The sequence below is a fragment of the Felis catus genome, chromosome C1, assembly GCF_018350175.1.
Source record: "Felis catus isolate Fca126 chromosome C1, F.catus_Fca126_mat1.0, whole genome shotgun sequence".
Classification (NCBI taxonomy): Eukaryota; Metazoa; Chordata; class Mammalia; order Carnivora; family Felidae; genus Felis; species Felis catus.
The window spans coordinates 658465-677706 of NC_058375.1; the positions used below are offsets into that span (position 1 = coordinate 658465).

General features: G+C 58.9%; 1 protein-coding gene across 4 annotated transcripts in view; it reads right to left on the reverse strand.

Annotated features, from left to right (window-relative positions):
* Window positions 1-3297: 3297 nt before the first annotated feature.
* Window positions 3298-19242, reverse strand: part of NADK (NAD kinase) — a 32819-nt gene continuing 16874 nt past the window's right edge. For 3 of the 4 annotated variants that reach the window (XM_023257943.2, XM_023257944.2, XM_023257945.2), the window contains 11 exons: window positions 15960-16178; window positions 14441-14524; window positions 9521-9650; window positions 8658-8766; window positions 8414-8499; window positions 7511-7613; window positions 7017-7171; window positions 6693-6792; window positions 6457-6614; window positions 5669-5751; window positions 3298-5294 (listed from right to left, as the gene is read on the reverse strand). In XM_023257943.2, the coding sequence (XP_023113711.2) occupies window positions 5090-5294; window positions 5669-5751; window positions 6457-6614; window positions 6693-6792; window positions 7017-7171; window positions 7511-7613; window positions 8414-8499; window positions 8658-8766; window positions 9521-9650; window positions 14441-14524; window positions 15960-16178 (1432 nt within the window). In that variant the 3' untranslated portion in view covers window positions 3298-5089. The remainder of the gene's footprint in view (window positions 5295-5668; window positions 5752-6456; window positions 6615-6692; window positions 6793-7016; window positions 7172-7510; window positions 7614-8413; window positions 8500-8657; window positions 8767-9520; window positions 9651-14440; window positions 14525-15959; window positions 16179-19242) is intronic. The other variant, XM_045034936.1, reaches the window with a different exon arrangement.

The window sequence follows — 19242 nt, forward strand, 5'->3', positions numbered from 1 at the left end:
ATGTCTGTCGTGAATGACCCAATGACATGGCCCGGTGGTAAAATTGCTCATGCGACCTTAATAGGCAGCAGTGTTTCCTTTGGCTATTTAGAGACAAACTGTTGACGGGACAAAGAGAAAGGGACAGGATAGCAACTCTGGGGTGTGTCCATGCAGCAAGGCCTCCTCAGGCGGTGGCTGGAGGCCTGGACGGCACTGCTCAGTGGCCGACTGGAAGCCCAGGAGGGAGGGGAAGGTCCCCAGAGTCACATGACATCATTTCAAAACCGTTTCCCCAGATGAAACCTAAGACAGATTTTGCTGTAACAATTTTGAGTTTTTACAAATTTGCTTTTGAAGTTATTTGGCTACAAATGACTCACTGACCCCTAAACCCCAGGACCCCTGGGCAGTCATGAAGCATCTCAGGGTTTTGTGCAAAGAAAAACCTACTCTGTGAACTTCGTTCCGAAGGGTGGTTCTGAGGTAGGCACGTAAGCGAGCAGGAATGTCACTTCTGCTTTCTTTGTGTATTTGTCACCTCTGGGCCAGGCCCCTGGCCAGCCCTGGCCAGCCCTGGCCCGCCCTGGCCGCTCCCAGCCCCGCTCGGCCCGCCCTGCAGACTTGCCCAGGAAAAGCCCGGCCTGCGGGCGCTGTTCACTAGTCTGAGGGAGAAAATATACTCATTTTAGAATTATTTTGGGGGGCACCTGGGTGGCTCAGTCAGTTAAGTGTCCGACTTAGGCCCAGGTCATGATCTTGCGGTTCATGGGTTCGAGCCCCGCGTCGGTCTCTGTACTGACAGTCGGAGCCTGGACCCTGCTTCAGATTCTGTGTCTGCCTCTCTCCTCTCTCCCTGCCCCTCCCCTGCAGTCTTTCTGTCTCTCAAAAGTAAATAAACGTTAAAAAAAAGTTATAAATAAATACAGGGTGATTTTCTAGAAAGCGGGAAGGCACGCATCCACAGCGAGCTCTGCTGCACCACTTGCCTGGGTCCTTCCCAGATGGCTGGGCTTCTCTGTGTGCACCTCCTGGCTTCCCAGCCCTCCCTGCTCTCACCAGGCTTCATCTGGGTCTAGGCTCTGGTCTGATGGCCCCACCTGTAGGCCCAGAGGAGCCCTATTCCCAGGCGACAGTGACGACAGCAGAGAAGTGCAGGCAGGGACCCAGGATCCTGAAAAGCCCACAGAATAGGGCCTGGGTCATGTTCACCCGGGGGGGGAAAAGGGCTGGGGACCCCTGTCCTGTGCCGCCAGGTCCCCTGCCGAGATTGCCAGGAAGCACTGACCAGCAGCTGGTTGGGAAAAACCACCTGTCCCCAAACCAGGGATGTGAGCCCTCCTTGGGAGCCCTTGGCCCTTCCCCACGCCCCACGGTGTGACCCTTGAACTGGGCTCACTCCGCCTCACCCCCTACCTTGGCCTCGTCCTGGTGGGGGCACCTGCAGCCTCTGTCCCTGGGGTTCAGCCTCTGGGATCCGTGGGGTTAAAGGTCATGGAAGCAAGACCACAGGGTTAGGGAGCAGCTCCCCTGCTCCGTCAGGCCAGTGTCTGGGGAGAAGTGCTGGTGAGCAGGGCCCGGCCACACTTGGCCTCGCTGCGCTCGCAGGGAGCCATGGGCTGAGGTCAAACCGGCCTTCGTCTTCCACGCTCCCGGGGAGGGAAGCCAGCCTCGACTGGAGGCCTCCACGGGAGGCACGTTCGCCAAAGAGCCTGCGCAGCGTCCCTCTCTTTCCCCCCACCCCCCACCCCATCCTCAACCCACCTCCACTCTTCCCACCAAATCCTCAGTTTCCATGATTCTGAAAACCACCCGAGCTCTGGCCTGGATCTTCCTGAAGGAGAATGTGCCAGAAGTGGCTGCTCTTCTCCATGTGGTGACTGTGCATTTCCCGCCTCCTCTCACATCCCTGTCACCCCCCAACCATCCTCTGTGCTCCTCCAGCTGGTCCCCCCGACCGGGTCCCCATCACCCCCAGGCGGACTAGCCGGTTCCTGGTACCCGGTGGCTCTTGGGTGGGGGAACCGCTGCTCTTTGGGACAGCACTGCTGTGACGTGGCCTGTGGCCTGGGAGGGAGGGGAGGCCAGCCGGCGGGGAGGGGGGGGGGCACTCAGCAGAGGCCGGGGCGGGGTCTGACCTCGTGCTCCTCCGAAGCAGCCAGCAAAAGGCAGGTGTCCAAGGCTACAGCCCCGAAGACCGGACGCTTGGGGTGGCCTGAGACCTGAGCCCACGGAAGTGGCCCACAGCCCGGTCAGGAGGTGTCCTGGGGTACCTGGCCTGTGGACTCTGTGCCCCCCACCCCCCTCTCCCCAAAGCAGGAAGGCCCAAGGCTCACAGGTCAACAGCCGTTATTGAAACGTGCGGCCTCGTGGGCAGAACCGGTGCCCACCAGTGAGCCAGCCCTTCCGGCCAACTGGTTCTGGCCCTTACCCTGCAAGTGGGCCCTCTGCCAGCCGAGGAGACGAGGCCCCGCCTGGGCTCCACACACACTGCTGGCTCGAATCCCGAGAGCCTGGGCCTCAGAAAGCCCCGGATGCCGGGGTTGAGTTCCAGCAGCTGTCCCGCCCTGCTGCCCGTGACACCTGTGCAAACTTGACCGCAGGTGCCCGTTTCCAGGCAGAGGCCGACCCAGGGGCAGCGGACACCCGAGCAGTAAGGTGATGCGCCCCCACGCGTGAGCCAGGAGAGCAGCAGGCGGGCACGGCTCAGGCCAGGCCAGGCCAAGACCACACAGGGCCCAGAGGCCGATGCTCCAGGGCTGGCCTGGGAGGAAGGAGAGTTCAGCTGCCCACTCCGGGCCTCTGGCCTCTGCAGGTGGCCGGGGCGCTCAGCACGCGGTCTGTCCGCGTCCTCGTGCGCACCCGCAGGCACTTTGGCTCCTGGCGAAGTGTTGCCGCCTCCCCCTCCACCCCCCCCCCCCAAGGCCTGGTCAAGACCGCGTGGAACCGGTCAAGAGGACAGGGGAGGAAGGAGGTGAGCATGCCCCAGGGCCTGGCCCAGCCTGACGGACCCCAACAGGCCCAGACGACGTCACAGCTTCTGGGGCTCCTGGGTCCAGCCCTCTGATTTCCCCAGGAGCCCGTCCTTGCTGTGGGCTCGGCCCCCCAGGGCTTGGACCGCCCTCCGAGCTCCAGGCCCGTTGGGGGCCATGTGGGGTGGGATTCAAGGTGGAGGCCGCCTGGGTGGGACCCTGCCCCTCCCATGCTCGCCACAGGGTTCTCAGGGGGTCGGCGGGCTCCAGAAGCCCTGGGCTGGGGCTACCCGCCTAGTGTCTGTGCACTGGTTACAAAGAACCAAATACCAGTTGTAACTCAATCCAACTTTTTAAACAAGTCTGTTTATTGAAAGAATCTGAAAATAGTAATAAGGCTTTCGACAACATTTAACAAATTTTCAAGATATTAACAATATGAAACATTAAGAATTTACTTCAAAAAATCCCAAGTTTTCTAAATCACTCCAAATCATGCTCCTTTCAGACTTGCTTTTTTTTTTTTTTTTGTCTAAATGAACGACCTGAATTCCGAACGCCACTCTCCTTTGGACCTAAAGCCAAGTTTTGGTTCGGCCCCCTCTCTGCCCCAGGGAGGCCGGGCGGCGGGCCTCTGGCGGTGCCCCGTGCCCGTGGGCCGGTGGCGGTGAGGGCCCACCTCCCTTTCGAGCCCCCACGCCGACTGCCGAGCTCCACGGACGCCGAGCCACGGACGCGGCAGACGCGGGCGCCCAGGCTGCACAGCCCGCCGTGCGGAGACCCCCGGCCGAGGGTGGTGGCACCCGGGGCCCCGGGGCCTTTCTAGCAGCTCCAGAATGAGGCCTGTGACCCTCGAGGAGAGCAAGGCCCAGCCCCGTCCCTTCCGTTCTTGCCACTTAACAGGTTAATGATGTAGCTCAAAGAGAAATCGGTCACTCCGAAACAGACGCCCGACTGGAGGACATCTGTCAGGCAACAAACAGCAGGGGCCGGAGCCCCGCGCACACGCCCCGCGCGGCCGGAGGGGCCACTGGAATGCTGGCGGTTTCCTCGCAAGCCCAAGACGCCCAGGGAGAAGCGAGAGCGGAAAGGACACAAAACGTCCCAGCACCGCCCTCCTCGCTGACCGGTGGCTTCCCGAGGGAGAAGCACCCTTCGCTCCTGGACCGTCACCTCTACGGCGACGATGCGGAACACAGTGGTCCCAGCACACGGCGTCACACAGAACGCGTGCAAACATCGGAACAAGGCTCCATTTCCCAACAGTACAAATCCCCTTCCCTCTTAAATCTTCAGAGTGTACAATAAAATCTGTACATAGCAGTTCAGAAAGTTTAAAATCATCTCTACAAAGTAGACACAGGATTTAAAATATCTTCCAGGGTGCAGAGGACGCCATCCCGGCTTCGTGAGGAATGTGTGTGGGCCTGACCCCCTACCAGGCGTCCGCCGGGCCGGTGGGGCCACAGCGCTGGCACCTGTCACCCCACAGCAGGGAGGAGAGGAGGGCTGGGGGCCGCGGCGGGGAGGCCCAGACGAGGCGCAGGAGGGAGAGGGGACCCTCCGCTCGTCAGCCGATCAAACCAAACCGCTCTCCGCAAAAGCGTCCCCTCCGAGTCCTTTCGGTGAAAAAGGTGCAAGATTTAAGGGGGAAATCGTGGTAGCTTAAAGTGAGATTTTTGGCTACGAGACATTTATTTTCGACATGGAAAGACAGATCAATCCGTTCTGATCCCCTCTGAATTTCAATAGACTGATTTAAGCACAAGTTTCCTGACAAGAAATTACAAAAAGCACGTCCAGCCGGGTGTCCCTGCCCCAGGACCCAGGCTCTGACCCACAACACGGGTAAGCATGGTGTCTGCTTCAGAGTCCCCCGCCGTCACTCACTTTTCTTGTTTAGAAATGCAAAAAAGAAGTCAGATTTAAAATGTTAAAAACAGCTGATCTGGTCGACGAAAGGCAGATCCCGGCTCTTCCTCTGGCTACAGACCAAAGCGCCGTGACCTGTGACGCCTGCGCGCGGGGCGCACAGCACACGTGCTCAGGCCAGCCCGCTCCCGGAGGGCGAGGGGAAGGAGGCAGCAGAACAGCTTTGGGACTCTGGGGTCCCGGGTGTGGACAGCAGGAGCTCAGGCCTAGCCCTCCTCCCCCTCCTCCCCCTCGTCCTCCTCCTCCTCCTCCTCTTCCTCCTCCTCCTCCTCCTCCTCCTCCTCCTCGAAGTACGCCTGCTTCTTCCGCACGTTCCAGTGCAGACACTGCGCCAGGCTCTCAAACCAGTCGCTCACGGGGTCTCGGACGCAGATGGAGGGAAGTGGGTAGCAAGAGGTAGTGATGCTGATGCTGAGGCAGGGGGGCAACGCGGCACAAACAGGTGAGCCCCCGGCACCAGGCCGAGACCCCTCCCCAAGGGCCATGTCCACCCCAGCCCGGCTGGGAACCGTTTCTGTGCTGCTCACGCTACTTGCTTCACAGCCCGGGGCCTGTCTCACCTTCTAGACAGCTACGGGCCAGGGGCTCAGCCGAGCACCAGGGCGGGCCGGGGGGAGGGACCGTGGGTCTGTCGCCCGCGTACAGCAGAACGTGGGGCCACATGCTGCGCGTGCGACCAGCTGCCCGACAGGCACCAGTCCGCATCCCCTCCCCGGTGACGGAGCTCTGCCTACGGGGCCTGTACCTCCCGGGCCCGCCCTGCCCCGGCCCCACGGCGCACACACCTGTCTCCGTGGCGGATCTCCTGTCTCTTCCGTCCATCGAAGGACACCCACGCAGTGTTCCTGGCTTCCGGTGACAGCATGATCTGAAGGAAGGGGTCAAGCGGGACAGGTAGGTGTGGGCTCGTGAGTGCCGCTGAGCACCTCGACCCCCACCCCGGGAGGGCAACACCGGTCGGGAGGAACCACGGAGGTGTCCACAGCACCCACACTATGCCAAGGCGGTCCCAGGCCCTGAAGGGATTAGCTGTGTCTCGCCGACACCAGCCCTGGGAAACAGGACCGGCGGTGGTGAGGCCCAGCCGCTGCCCATCTGCCCTGGGTTAGGGACACTGGCCAGGGGTCTGGGTCCAGTCCTCTCTGTGACCTGCAGACATGGCCCTGTGCACCAGGGCTCACGGCCGGGGCTCTCGGCCGGGGCACACCGGCCTAGGGCGGACCGAAGGAGGGAGCGTGAGGCAGGCAGGCAGACAGCGGAGACGGGGGAGCAGCAGCGGGTGCCATGTGCACGCCAGGCCCAAGGCCCCCAGTCCTCGCTCGGCGTCCCTCACCCTGCCCCCACCCAGTAGGGACTGTCTCTGCCCCTTAAGGGCCCACAGCCCGGCTCTCAGGGCTGCCCCTGCCAACTGGACAGACAGGATGAGAGTGAGGCCCCCTCCCACACCCAGCAAGGGAGGAAGGGCCCACGGCCCAGTATGTGCTGGGGTCTCAGCCGGGGGCACGGGGGGTGGTCAGCATCACAGGTCCCAGACGAGAGCTCAAGCCAGAAAGGGTGGAGGGTGGACTCTGACCTTCAGCTCGACCCCCGCGGGGACCACGATGGGCCGGAATGACAGCGAGTGGGGGCAGATGGGCGTGATCATGATGGCCGGCACGTTGGGGTGGATCATGGAGGCCCCGGCGGCGGCCGCATACGCCGTGCTGCCCGTCGGGGTGGAGACGATCACCCCTGGTGGACAGGCCGCAGGGTCACTCTCCGTGGGCTCCTGCCCACCCCCACCCCGCGGGACCCCGGGCGCCCACCTACCGTCACCCTGTACCGTGGTGATGAGATGCCCGTCCAGGTAGACATCCACATTGGACAGGTATGAGGAGGGGCCTCTGTCGATCACCACCTCATTCAGGACCTGGGGGGACGAGGCCACCGCACACTGGGAGGGGCCGGCAGGGCTGCCCCGGGTGGTCTGCCCAACAGGCACCCGCACTGTTCCCGGACTCTCTGGGAGGCCCTGAGGTCAGGCCCCTCCCACCCCTCACCCCACTCCGGAGTCCTCCCACCTTGTGCCTTTCCCCGAGGCCACGTGACAGGCCGGGCAAGGCCTGGGGTCCGCGAGGGCACGTGCCCACACACCTGGTACTGCATAGCCTGCTTCCCAGCCTCCGCGGCCAGGTCCGCGGCCAGCACTCCGTTCTCGCTGACCCCATTGGGGACGGCCGTCTTCTTCCCTCTGAGTTCCTTCACGACCCTGACCTTCAGCCGGCTCCGAAGAATGACAGCCGCGTTGCCTGGGGGCCAGCAGGGATGGGGTGGCGGCACCCACAGGAAGCAGAGGCACCCCTGCTTGACCGGGGGCCGCCCGCCTTCTCCCAGCTCCAGAGCAACACGTCTGTGCCTTCTGTGAAAGTCACTTCGCTGCTACCAACCAGCACACACGTACCTTCACGCGTGGCCTCAACTTCTCAACGTTAGGCAGAAATGTCTGAACCATGCAAAATTTTTAAATCTCTGAATCCCGAAACACTTACGAAGTGTTGTTCTATATGTCGTTGAAAAACCCAAACACCAAGTGAGAAGACAATCCCATATTCAGAACTGCTTGAGGGTTCCAGAACATTCCCACTTACCCTGTATCACCTGAGTAACTTGGGACTGAAAGTTCTCAAAGTTGAAGGGGGTCAGGAAGCCCAGGGAACCCAGATGGAACGCCATGACCGGAGGCACGCTGCCCTGTGAGCCAACGAGGCAGGTCGGTCAGATGGCCGATCCACTCAGAAACCACCCGACTTGACCCCGGCACCGACGGACCCGCCCCTGACCGTCCCCGGGAGGGGACAGGCACACGAGTGCATGGTCGGTGCCGACTCGAGTGACCACACGGGAGGTCAGCAGGCGGTCCGGGAGGCCGGGGGGGGGGGGCGGATAGTGGTGTACAGAGCCGATGAGAAACAAAGGCGACAGGACCGACCTGCCTGCTGGCCACGGAGGGCAGGGGGAGGGGCTGAGGGCAGCACGCAGGACCCTAGGGGAGCCCGCATGCCTCACCTTCTAATACACCCCAGCCGGGGCCCTCCGGGGCCTGCCTTGCGGAGAGGGAAGGTGGGCTCCTGGGCAGACCCCCACCTCTGCCGTGGCCCCGTCACCTTGGCCACGAGGCACCAGCTCTGCTTTGTGGGCGCCACGCGCCTGAGGAACCGCAGCAGCGCCCCCTTCCTCTGGCCACTCCCTCTGCCCAGCCCGGGCTTGTATGCCCACCTCTCCCACCGACCCCATGCCCCCGACGGAGGACGGGGACGCCGGGCCTATCTGGCCGGAGACCTGGACGGAGCAGAGGCGTCATTTGCCGTGACTTGCAAACCTGCTCTTTGGCCAAATAACCCAACTAATAAATATATCTGGTCTGTGTCAGAGTAAGAGCACCGAAACTCCTCGCCCCGTGGTGTAAAGCCACAGGTACAAGGGATGGAAACCCTCACTGGGGAAGCGCCTCCTCACGCAACACCGAGACTGGAACCACCTGGAAACCTCACCTGGAAGAGGGAGGAGGCATAAAGCAGGGTCCCATCCCCTCCCAGGCATATGATGAAATCGATCTGATTGGAAATGTCATCATAATCTAGAAAACAGAACAACAAACACAAGACAAGGAGTCACAGTAGGCCTCGAGGCCCCACAGGCGCTGCTGCCCATGATGGGGCAGAACACCAGAAGCTTCCGCCAGGTCCAGGGCAATGATGCCAATGAGCTGCGTGACAGAGCCGAGGACAAACTCACCTTCTCTGAAGGTGCAGAATTTCTTCTTCACTGGTCCAAAGTTGTCATCGCTCACTATGGCAGGGTCTTCTAGAACTTTCTTCTCCACGTACACAATCATGTTGTTCTCCTGGAAGGGAGACAAGCACGTCAGCTCGGCCAGCAAGAGCCAGTTCAGGTCACGCTGCTCTTGCGTAAAGCCTCCTTTTAAGTCTTAGCATCTTATTTTTAAAAATATATTTATTTAGGGGAGCCTGGGTGGCTCTGTCGGTTAAGCGTCCGACTTCAGCTCAGGTCAGGATCTCAACAGTCCGTGGGTTCAGGCCCCGCATCAGGCGCTGTGCTGACGGCTCGGAGCCTGGAGCCTGCTTCGGATTCTGTGTCTCCCTCTCTCTCTGCCCCTCCCCTGCTCATGCGCTCTCTCAAAAGTGAATAAACATTAAAAAATTTTAAAATCATACCTCTTTATAAAAAAATAATAAAAATAAAGTTATTTATTGAAATTCAAGTTAGTTAACAAACAGTGTAGTAGATTTCAGGAGTAGGCCTTAGCATTTTATGATGAAGGGAGAAAATGATGGCTTAGTCCTGGCCAGAGACTGCTTCCGACCCGTTCATCCAGATTTCCCTCTCTCTGGAGGCTCTGTGACACCCGCCTATGGAAGTCACTTCCCTGAAACTGGCCTCCTGACTTGGCCAGCTCTGGGATCAGAGAGCCAGAAGCTGGGCAGGAGGCCAGCTCCCCCCTCCATCTACGGCCCCAGTGAGCACGGAGCCTTGGCAAGCATGTCCCCCAATCTCCAGCGTGGAATCCAGCCAACGTGAATGAAGCGGGGGTGCAGAGGGGAGTCCTGGGGTCGCCACCCCCAACCTGGCTCACTTGCCTCCATCAGGTACACGCAGAGCTCCTTGAAGGGCTGCAGCAGGCTGGCGTCCCGGATCTTCTTGATGACAAGAACGCTCTTTGGGGACTTGTTCCACGTCAACCGCTGGCTGGCAGGGTCCTGGATGTGCCTGTGAGGGGAGAGGAGCGTCTGCACAGGTGCACTGCGTCCGAGGACACAGGTCTTCTCGGGCCCTGGGCCGAGTGCTGGAAGCCGCCTGCTCACGCCGCTCAGCCGGGGGCCTGTGCGGCCGGTACGGGCCTGACCCCCTGGAATGCTCGCAGGCTGCCCTCCTTCTAGCTGCTCATCCCACTGCCCGCCCCCCCCCCCCCCCCCCCCCCCCCCCCCCCCCCCCGCCGGGCCCTTGCTGCCCGCTGCACCCATGACTCGCCTGTGCAGCCCTGGACCTCACGTGCGCCTGCTCTCACAATGCTCACGGACTGATGGCTCCTCTGGAGCAAACCTTACCCACGGACGCTGGAGAGGAGACCCAACCAGAGCTGCTCTTTGCTCCGTACCCTCCCTGCATCGAGGACAGCATGCTTCCCACAAACACTCACACCAGCCGACTGGGGACTCTGTCCCCAGGGACCACTGAAGACACCCCCCCCCCCGCCCCGCCCCAGGACACAGGCTTCCTACGGACTTGTATGGGAGGGATGTGGCCCCGTAGCTACACCACGGCATGAACGACTCAGGTGACCCTTAACTTTTACACTTAAAACTCACACTGTTAAAAACTGCGTGGCAGGGGCCCCCGGGGGGCTCAGTCGGTTGGGCGTCCAACTCTTGGTTTCGGCTCAGGTCGTGATCTCCCGGTTTCATGGGTTTGAGCCCCGAGTCAGGCTCCATGCTGACAGTGCGGAGCCGGCTTGGGATTCTCTCCCCCCTGCCCCACGTCTCTCTGACCCTTCTCTACTTTCTCTCTCTCTCTCTCAAAAATAAATTAAAAAGGTGGGTGGCAGGATCATAGGGCAAACTACTCAGTGTGACCCCAGTAGTGACCACACGTCATTACACCTTTGTCCAAATCACAGAGCACAGCAGCGAGTGACCCTTTGTAGACCAGGGAGACCACGCCATGTCCCCGTCCTTCGTCCGCGGCCACAGACGGCCCCTCGGAGGGGAGGGTGATGGTGGGGGTGGGGGCACAGGGGAATCTCTGCAGCCGCACCTCAGTTTTCTGTGAACTGAAAACTGCCTAAATAATACAGTCTGATTCTTTTTTCCTTTTGGGAGAGAGAAATGTATGAGCTGGGGAGAGGGGCAGAAAGAGGGGTGAGGGAGAGACAGAGAGAGAGAAGCAGGCTCCACACTCAGCGCAGAGCCCAACAGGGGACTCGGTCCCACGACCCTGGGATCACGACCTGAGCCAAAATCAAGAGTCGGATGCTCAACCGACAGAGCCCCCCAGGAACCCCAGGGTCTAATTTTTTACACAGCTCTCGAGCACCCTGCCCTCTCGGGTTCCCAGAGTTCTGACTCAGTCACGGCCGGTACAGGGGACGTGGGAAAGCCGTGCACACCGTGGTGCATGGGTGGTGCGTCTGCGTTGAGGGCACGGCGTCCCACGGGAGGTAGACCCCCCCCTAGCTGGGACTCCGGCTCCTGGTAAAGCCTCGGCGAACACCCATCCCCACCCGCCTGGAACCGGCTGGGACTCACGTGGCAAAGGAGCTGCAGGGAGCAGAGCGCCCACAGGCCGGCCACGACCCTCAGCCGGGTGGCAAAGTCCTCAAAGCCGCACTGCATGTCGGCAGAAAGACTTCCCTTTCCTACCAAGTCCCCAACTGAGACACCTGCTCCAAGTTGTGCTTCGAGGGGCAGAGGCTTCCCTTGAACATTTCAGAGCCCCACAAATAACCTCCAAAACCGCGACCCAGACCAGCAGTATGAGAGGTGTGGCTTCCGATCTCATCCGGTTACTGACGGACCGTCACTCACCCTTTCCAGGCGTCTCTGCAAGGGGAGGGGTCGCTCATAACATCCTCTATGAGCTTCATCGCCCGCCCAGGTCACACGCATGGCTCATGAGCAGGACGCCGCTGCTTTGTGCATAGCATTTCGGTCACACCGGCCCCCAAGACTCTCCACTGCACATCTGCACTATCAACTTAATTTCTGCCATCTCGGCCCTGAAAGCCCAACAGTCCGAGAGTGACTTCTGAGAGGCTGTATAAAACAACTAAGGCCAAAAAGCTCCCTCAAGTTAAAAATCAAACAAATCTTATTTAATCTCTTCACCGTTCACACAATCCTCTTGGCCAATCATGTATCTGAAACAAAAAGTCGTTGGGATCACTTTCAACGGCAAAGCTGGACCTGAGGGGCCTTGCTCCCCACTAAGCTGGCTGGTAGTGCTCGGCCGCCCTCAGAGGTCGGGACGTGCTCTGTCCAGCGCCCCGGGTGCAGTGGCACGTCCCAGCCACACAGGAATCCGAGCTGGGCCGTGGAACCGGCTCAGCCCCGTGGGAGGAGCTGTCAGGCCTCGGGTCAGGTGGAGGGGGGTGCGCTCCCCCAACATGGTCACCGTTTGGCTGCGGGCCTCGGGACAAGCAAGGGCGGCTCGAATACCGCTGCCCAGGTCAAAGCCCCCTCACCGCTGACTCAGGTGGGCACGGCCCGCGGCCCCTCTGGCCCTCAGACTCGGCTGTGCCCAGCCGAAGCCACCACAGTGCGTCCTGGGTGCCAACCGTGACTCAGCTTCCTGCTGGGTCACCTGCAAGGTGGGATGCTGACCCTTCCCCAGCACACAGGCTGTGGGTGTCAGATGGGAGTCAAGGACACCTGACCAATCTGAGCCACTGCCTAGTAAGCCAAAGGCAATCAGTTGTTGGCAATTCCACACGTTTCAACATAAGAGAAGACGCACACACGTTCACGGTGAAATTTTAGACAATAAAACAGGAAGTGAAATTTCTTTGTAATCCAGCCCTCTGTGCTATCTTGTTTTCACACATTAGGAAAGACGTTAGGTTAGGACACGCGGAGACCCGCCCCAGCCAGGTTCCACACCGGAGAGGGGCAGGTACAGGTGGAGAAAAGGAGCCCTGTCCCCCAGAAGTGGCAGTCCCACCAGACTGTGCTGAGCACACAGGCTAGAAAGGGCCGAGAAGGCTGCTCACTCCTCAAACCCAACCTGCAGCCCCAGGGGCACTTCTGGGGTATCTGCCCCTCTGCTTGGAGTCCCCCACTGAACCACCCATCTGACCTGCCTGAGGCCCACAAGGCCCGCACACACCTCCCTCTGTGGGGGGGACTGTGGCTCAGCTGGAGTAAATGACAGCTAATCAAGGCTGCACGGTGAGAGGCCGCTCGTGGTGGCACTTAGGCCGAAGTGAGTGACAAGGAGAGAGAACAGTTCTTCCAAGACCAGGAAGTGCAGGGAGGGGCCCTCAGGCAGCTGGTGAAAGGCCAAGATGGGGCCAGGCTGGGCAGAGCACACAGGAAGGCCTGGGGAATGGGAGAGGCGGGGCTGGAGCAGCAGCAGGCAGCTGGGGCTCTGGGTTTGGGGGCGCCTGGGTGGGCCCCCTGCCCACGGGGCTGCTGCACGGAGTGGGCTGCGGGGTACCAGAGGGGCCGCAGCAGATGGGCAGAGGTCTGCGTCCTGAGCCTGGCTGCAGACAGCACCTGGATGGAGCAGAGACACTGAGGCCTCACTCCAGCGCCCAGGCTTGGCCCCCAGAGTCTGTAAGAGGCAGGGCCGCCACATCAGTGGGTTTCATGGGTCACAAGATGTCCCAGTTTGCACAGCAATTCCCTGGGCAGCCTGGAGGTGGCAGTATCGGTGCCGTCCTGGTCCCCTGTGCTGACCGCCCGGAACCAGTTCAGAAGGGCTGTGACCTGAAACCTGGGGTCCCCACTGCTGGGGCTGTGTCACAGACAGCAAAGACCCCCAGACCAGCCAGTCGTGGAAGCACACCTGGGCCCACGGGCCTCACCCCTGTGTAAAATGTGGGATCCCCACAGCTTGCCCTGAAGGAGGGGGTCCCGTTGGGGGCTCCTCAAGAGGCCTGGACTGCAGGGAGGCTGGGAAGCTCGTCACAAGGTGCAAGGCACAAGGGTCAGGGTGGGATGGAATTCTGACTGTTTAACAGAAAGCACTAACATCAGTAAGTGTATGTTTTTCATGAGATATGAACCAGACCCAGACCATCTCACAGAGCCCTGCACAAAACTCTCGCCCCTCTGGAACCCCCCAAGTACTAGATGGGAGAAGCTGGAGACTCACTGAGAGTCCAGACAAATAACCTCGATTGCTTGGTTTTTACAGTGTCTCATCTGGGCACCTCGTGGCCACCGCAGAGGCACTGGGAGTCCTGGCCACACGCCCCCACCCAGAGCGCCAGGAACAGCCGCACCCGTACTGTCTCTCAAAAGCGAACACAGGCTTTTGAAAAATCCAACTGATGTCTCTGTATTTTAAAAATAATTAGGGGTGCCTGGGTGGCTCAGTTGGTTGAGCATCTGACTCGATTTTGGCTCCGGTCTCAGAGTCGCGCTCCGTGTTGGGCGTGGAGCCTACTGAAGATTCTCTCTCTCTCCCTCTGCCCCTCCCCCACTCACACGTGCACTGTCTCTCTCTCAAAAAAAAAAGGATAATTCAAGGAGAAGCACGTCTGACCCAGCCAGTGTAGCGTGTGAAATATACCGGATTCCTCCCAGACTTTTTACTATAGAAAACAAACCAGTAACCCTAAAGATCACAGTCGAAGCCCACCCGGCCTGCGGTGCCTGAGAAGCAGAGCCTGGCCGGACCCCCGTCCGCTGTCTGCAGGGCAGTGGGGCCCCTCGTCCGTCGGAGCCGGTGGAGATGCCCTGTGGCTCCTGCTGACTCATCTCACTCCCCGTGTCAGGACACCCCACGGCGTGGCGATCCCGCGACAGCACGAGCTCCCAAGGAGCAACCCCAGCACTCACATGATGGTCTGAGGGTTCTGCAGCACGCAGGCCTTTGGTCCAAACGTGGTCACCGGGCACGGCCCGTGCAGAGAGCGTGTCCTCCTGTGTGGAGAGGGGACACGGCAGGTGAGCAGACCTAGGTACAGATATCAGACCCTCGGAAAGATGTGTGCTCCATCCCTTGCCCGGCGTCCACGCGACGGACCCTGGGGGTGCGCAGTGCTGCCTCTGAGCCTCGCACAACTCTCTGCGCAGCATCAGCAATCAGAGATGCTTGGGGCGCACCCGGAGTGCTCCTTAGGAAAAGGACCCCAAACCAGCGCAGGTGCCCAGGCCCCACCCCAGAAAAAGGCAAGGCGACCTCCGGGGACAGGTCTGGAAATCTGAACTGGAGCAGTCTCTCTCACCGACTCTGTCTGAGGACCAGTCCTCGGGTGCATACCTGGGAATCAAGCCCTGAGAGGCCCTCCCTGAATTATCTAGATTAAAATGATCTGGATTAACAATCTAGATTAAAACTCGAGGGAGTGAGGAGGACACCCCCATGGTGACAGCGCATGGAGTGGGCTATGAGAACCTCGGGGAAACACAGGTCACGGTGGGTCTTACTCAGCGAGTGTTTAATTTAAGTTCGCTGCTCAAGAACCGGGATGACTGGGCACATTCCTCTCTCCTTCCTCCGCCAATACCCACAGGCAGAGGCTACCCTTGACCTCTGTCACCATGCCAGGGTCTGCGGTCTCTGAACGAGAAAGGGTGTGGACTGAACCCCACAAAACCAACAACCAAAAGCAGTCCTGCCGGGAACACGAAATCCCTGCGCTGCGTGCGGTGGCCGGGAAGCAGACCGACGGAAAACTCAGGCCAAGGCCAAGGCCAAGGCCACGGTGCTGTGGCCGCCTCTCCCACACGTGTGGGTTACAGCTGTCCACACAGAAGACCGTACCAGCACTGTGCGCCATCCAAGAGAAGGGTGCTTCGGGTTCGTCCCCCTCTCCTGAGAGAACTACCTGCTTTTTACCAAAATCTCCCCTGGCATTTGATAGATGTGACCCTTGCTTGCTTCTACCTGAAACTTACCACACTTATTGTTCCAGAAGCCAGGGCGACACCCACAGGCGCATCGCAATGCCGCCCGGCAGGCCGCTCCACGCGAAGCTCTGAGCGCTCTGTGCGACGACACGCACGGCAGGCTCGCGGGGGGAGGGCACCCCGCGGCCACGCTCAGCCCTCCACCAGCCCTGCTGACGCCTTGGGGCAGTGCCCACACCCCCAAACACCCAGAGTTAGTGCGGGCACTGGCTGTTAAGGCAGAAAAGGACAGTCACGCTGTGCTGGTGCCATCTGGGGAGCCGCGCCAGGTGGGCGTCCGTCCCCTGCTCTTGGGACCCAGCCCCACCCCTCCTGCCGCCCACACGTACCAGTCAGCATCCACCGCCCCATCCGCATCCATCCACTCCTGAAAAGAACCTCGGTCATGGCTTTAGGAAGTCAGAGTGTGCAGGTGAGGACGGGGGCCGGAGGGGGACCTTCGTACCTGAACTCTTTGGTGCTCGCCAGGGCGGGCGAGGCCGACAGGCTGCGGGACTTGGCCCGTCCCCGGGTGGGATGGCCGGGCCCCCAGGCCTCGTCCCCATGGCATGCGGAGCAGCGGTAAGAGGCCGAGTCTGTGCCAGGCGCCTTGCTCACGCTGACTTTCTCTTGTTCCGTTTCCATGGTGGGTAAATGAGGCCTTGGATCAGAAGAACACTGATGCCTTGATAAAACAAATAAAGTGAGTAAGCACATATGCACAAAACAACATATACACACACGCATGCACCCATTATGCATGCATAATGCAAAATGGCTCGAGTCCTATTTGCCAAAGGACTTGAGATAGTCTCTTTCTATCCCATTCTACCCTAAGGATATTTAAGAATTCAGGAACCTGCCTGTGGTTTTTAGTGAATCTAAAGGTCAAAGAACAAGAAAGAACTATCTGCTGGGGCCGTGCCAGGTTTCTCCCACAGACAAGAAGGGCCAACTGGGAGGAGAGGTCCCAGGCAGGGGAGATGGCGCGTTACCGAGGGAGAAACCAGTAATTGAGGGTGTCCAGTGTTACACGCCCCTCAGTGCGGGACAGGCACATGGACACACTCAGGGAGCCCAGTGAGAAAGACACACACTGGGCCCTGGGCCCCGCGAACAAGCCTGAAATTTCAATCCAGCACCAATAAAACATTTGTCAAAACTGACCTATTTTAGTTTTTTTTAATAGCTTTTTTAAACATTTATTTATTACTTTTAAGAGAGAGAATGCGAGCAGGGGGAGAGACAGAGAGAGAGAGGGAGAGAGAGAACCCCAAGCAGGCCCACGAAGTGTGAGATCATGACCTGAGCCCAAGTCAGACGCTTAACTGACTGAGCCCCCCAAGCACCCGTGACCTATTTTAGTCTTTTTTTTTTTAATTTTTTTTTTTTAACATTTATTTGTTTTTGAGACAGAGAGAGACAGAGCATGAACGGGGGAGGGCCAGAGAGAGAGGGAGACACAGAATCCGAAGCAGCACCAGGCTCTGAGCTGTCAGCACAGAGCCCGACGCGGGGCTAGAACTCACGGACCTCGAGATCATGACCTGAGCCCAAGTCGGATGCTTTACCGACTGAGCCACCCAGGCGCCCCCTGACCTATTTTAGTCTTAAAGAAAACTCAATTTCCAAACTCTAGTGAAGGTAGAGAAGCTTATCTTCCGACAACAGTACAATAAAATCAGGAAAAGACAAAAAAGTAGGAACAAAGGAAACAATCCCGCAACACTCGGGAACGCGTGAGTTTCCTCCTAGCCGACTCACGGTTCAAAACGAGCATCAAGCCAACATCACAACATATCGCAGCGGCAAGAATAATGTAAACACGAGCCAAAGTCTAGGCTGCTCCAGTGAGCTGTGCTGAAGTGTCTGAGAATGAAGGGTAGTGAGCTGGGATTTAACCCTGTCAAGCTAGGAAAGGAATAAGAGAAGCCTAAGAAAGGTAGAAGAGGTGACCAAGTCGAGGCGGAAATGAGCACGCAGGACAATCTGCAGAAGAGCAGAGTTGGGGGAAAGGACGATGCCGGGGGCAGCGCAGCCCAAGGGGCTACACGGGCAGTGGTCTACGCAGACCGTGGCCAGCCCCCCTCAGGGCGAGGGCGACGGGGCCCCTGCGGGGAGAGCAGGCGGGATGAGTTCCTTGAGAAGGGAGACCCCTGAAGGGGACACCCCGGGGGGAACCCAGCAGGGGAACCAGCCGCACAACCCGCTTCACAGGGAGCGGGAGTGAGATGACAACACACACGACAAAGCCACGCGTTCCACAGAAGGGTCGAGGACAGCAGAGGCTGGCCCCCTGGGGCAGCTCAGAGCCCGCGGACAGGAGGGGCCTCAGAGGTGACGGTGTCCCTGCACTCCCACCCTGGCCGTACCTTCCAACCCCCTGAGGAGCTTCGGAAAATAATCCCTACACCCAACCCAGGCCAAAGGCACCAGTAGTGTGTTGCAATTTTTTTTAAGTAGGCCTCATGCTGGGCATGGAGCCCAGCTTGGGGCTTGAACTCACGACCCTGAGAGCAAGACCTGAGCTTAGATCAAGGGTCAGACGCTTAACCTAGGTGTCCCAAGAGGCACCAGCAGTTTTTTGGTTTTTTTTCAATGTTTATTCATCCTGACACAGAGCATGCGTAGGGGGCAGGGCAGAGGAAGAGAGCAAGAGAATCCCAAGTAGGCTCCACGCTGTCGGCGCACAGCCTGACGTGGGGGCTCCAACGCACGGCCCTGGGATCGTGACCTGAGCCGAAATCGAGAACTGGATGCTTAATGGACTGAGTCACGCAGGTGCCCTGGCATCAGCTCCACAAGTGATTCTAAATTTTAGCTGGAGTTGACAACACTACCCTAGTAGATTAATATCCTCCTAGCTTGAGAAACACTGATGTTTTATCCAAATATATGAAAAAAAAATTTTTTAATTGTTTTTTCAATGTTTATTTATTAAAAAAAATTTTTTTTTCAACGTTTATTTTTATTTTTGGGACAGAGAGAGACAGAGCATGAACGGGGGAGGGGCAGAGAGAGAGGGAGACACAGAATCAGAAACAGGCTCCAGGCTCTGAGCCATCAGCCCAGAGCCCGATGCGGGGCTCGAACTCCCGGACCGCGAGATCGTGACCTGGCTGAAGTCGGACGCTTAACCGACTGCGCCACCCAGGCGCCCCAATGTTTATTTATTTTTGAGAGACAGAGAGAGATGGCGGGTGAGTAGGGAAGGGGCAGAGAGAGAGGGAGACACAGAATTCAAAGCAGGCTCCAGGCTCTGAGCTGTCGGCGCAGAGCCCGATGCAGGGCTCGAACCCACGAACCGTGAGATCATGACCTGGGCCGAAGTCGGACGCCCGACCAACTGAGCCACCCAGGCGCCCTGAAAAAATCTTTAATAAAAACCAAAACGTACAAAAACATGTCTGGTATAACCACTCCTATTTGATACTGTACTGGAGGCCACAGTCAGTGTAATATGGCAGGAAAACAAAGCACAAGGCATAAAGAAAAAAAAGAAACAAGTAAAACTCTACCGTCAGGGGTGTCTGGCTGGCTCAGTCGGCGGAGTGTGTGACTCTTGATCTCGGGGTCGTAAGTTTAAGCCCCACACTGGGTGCAGGGACTACTTTAAAAAAACCTGTACTGTCAGATGACATGATCTTCTATGTAGAAAATCGTAAGGAATCTACAAAAAAAGTGACTACATCTAATAACTGAGTTTATTAGCAAGGTTACAGAAGAAAAAAAATCAATATACAAATGTC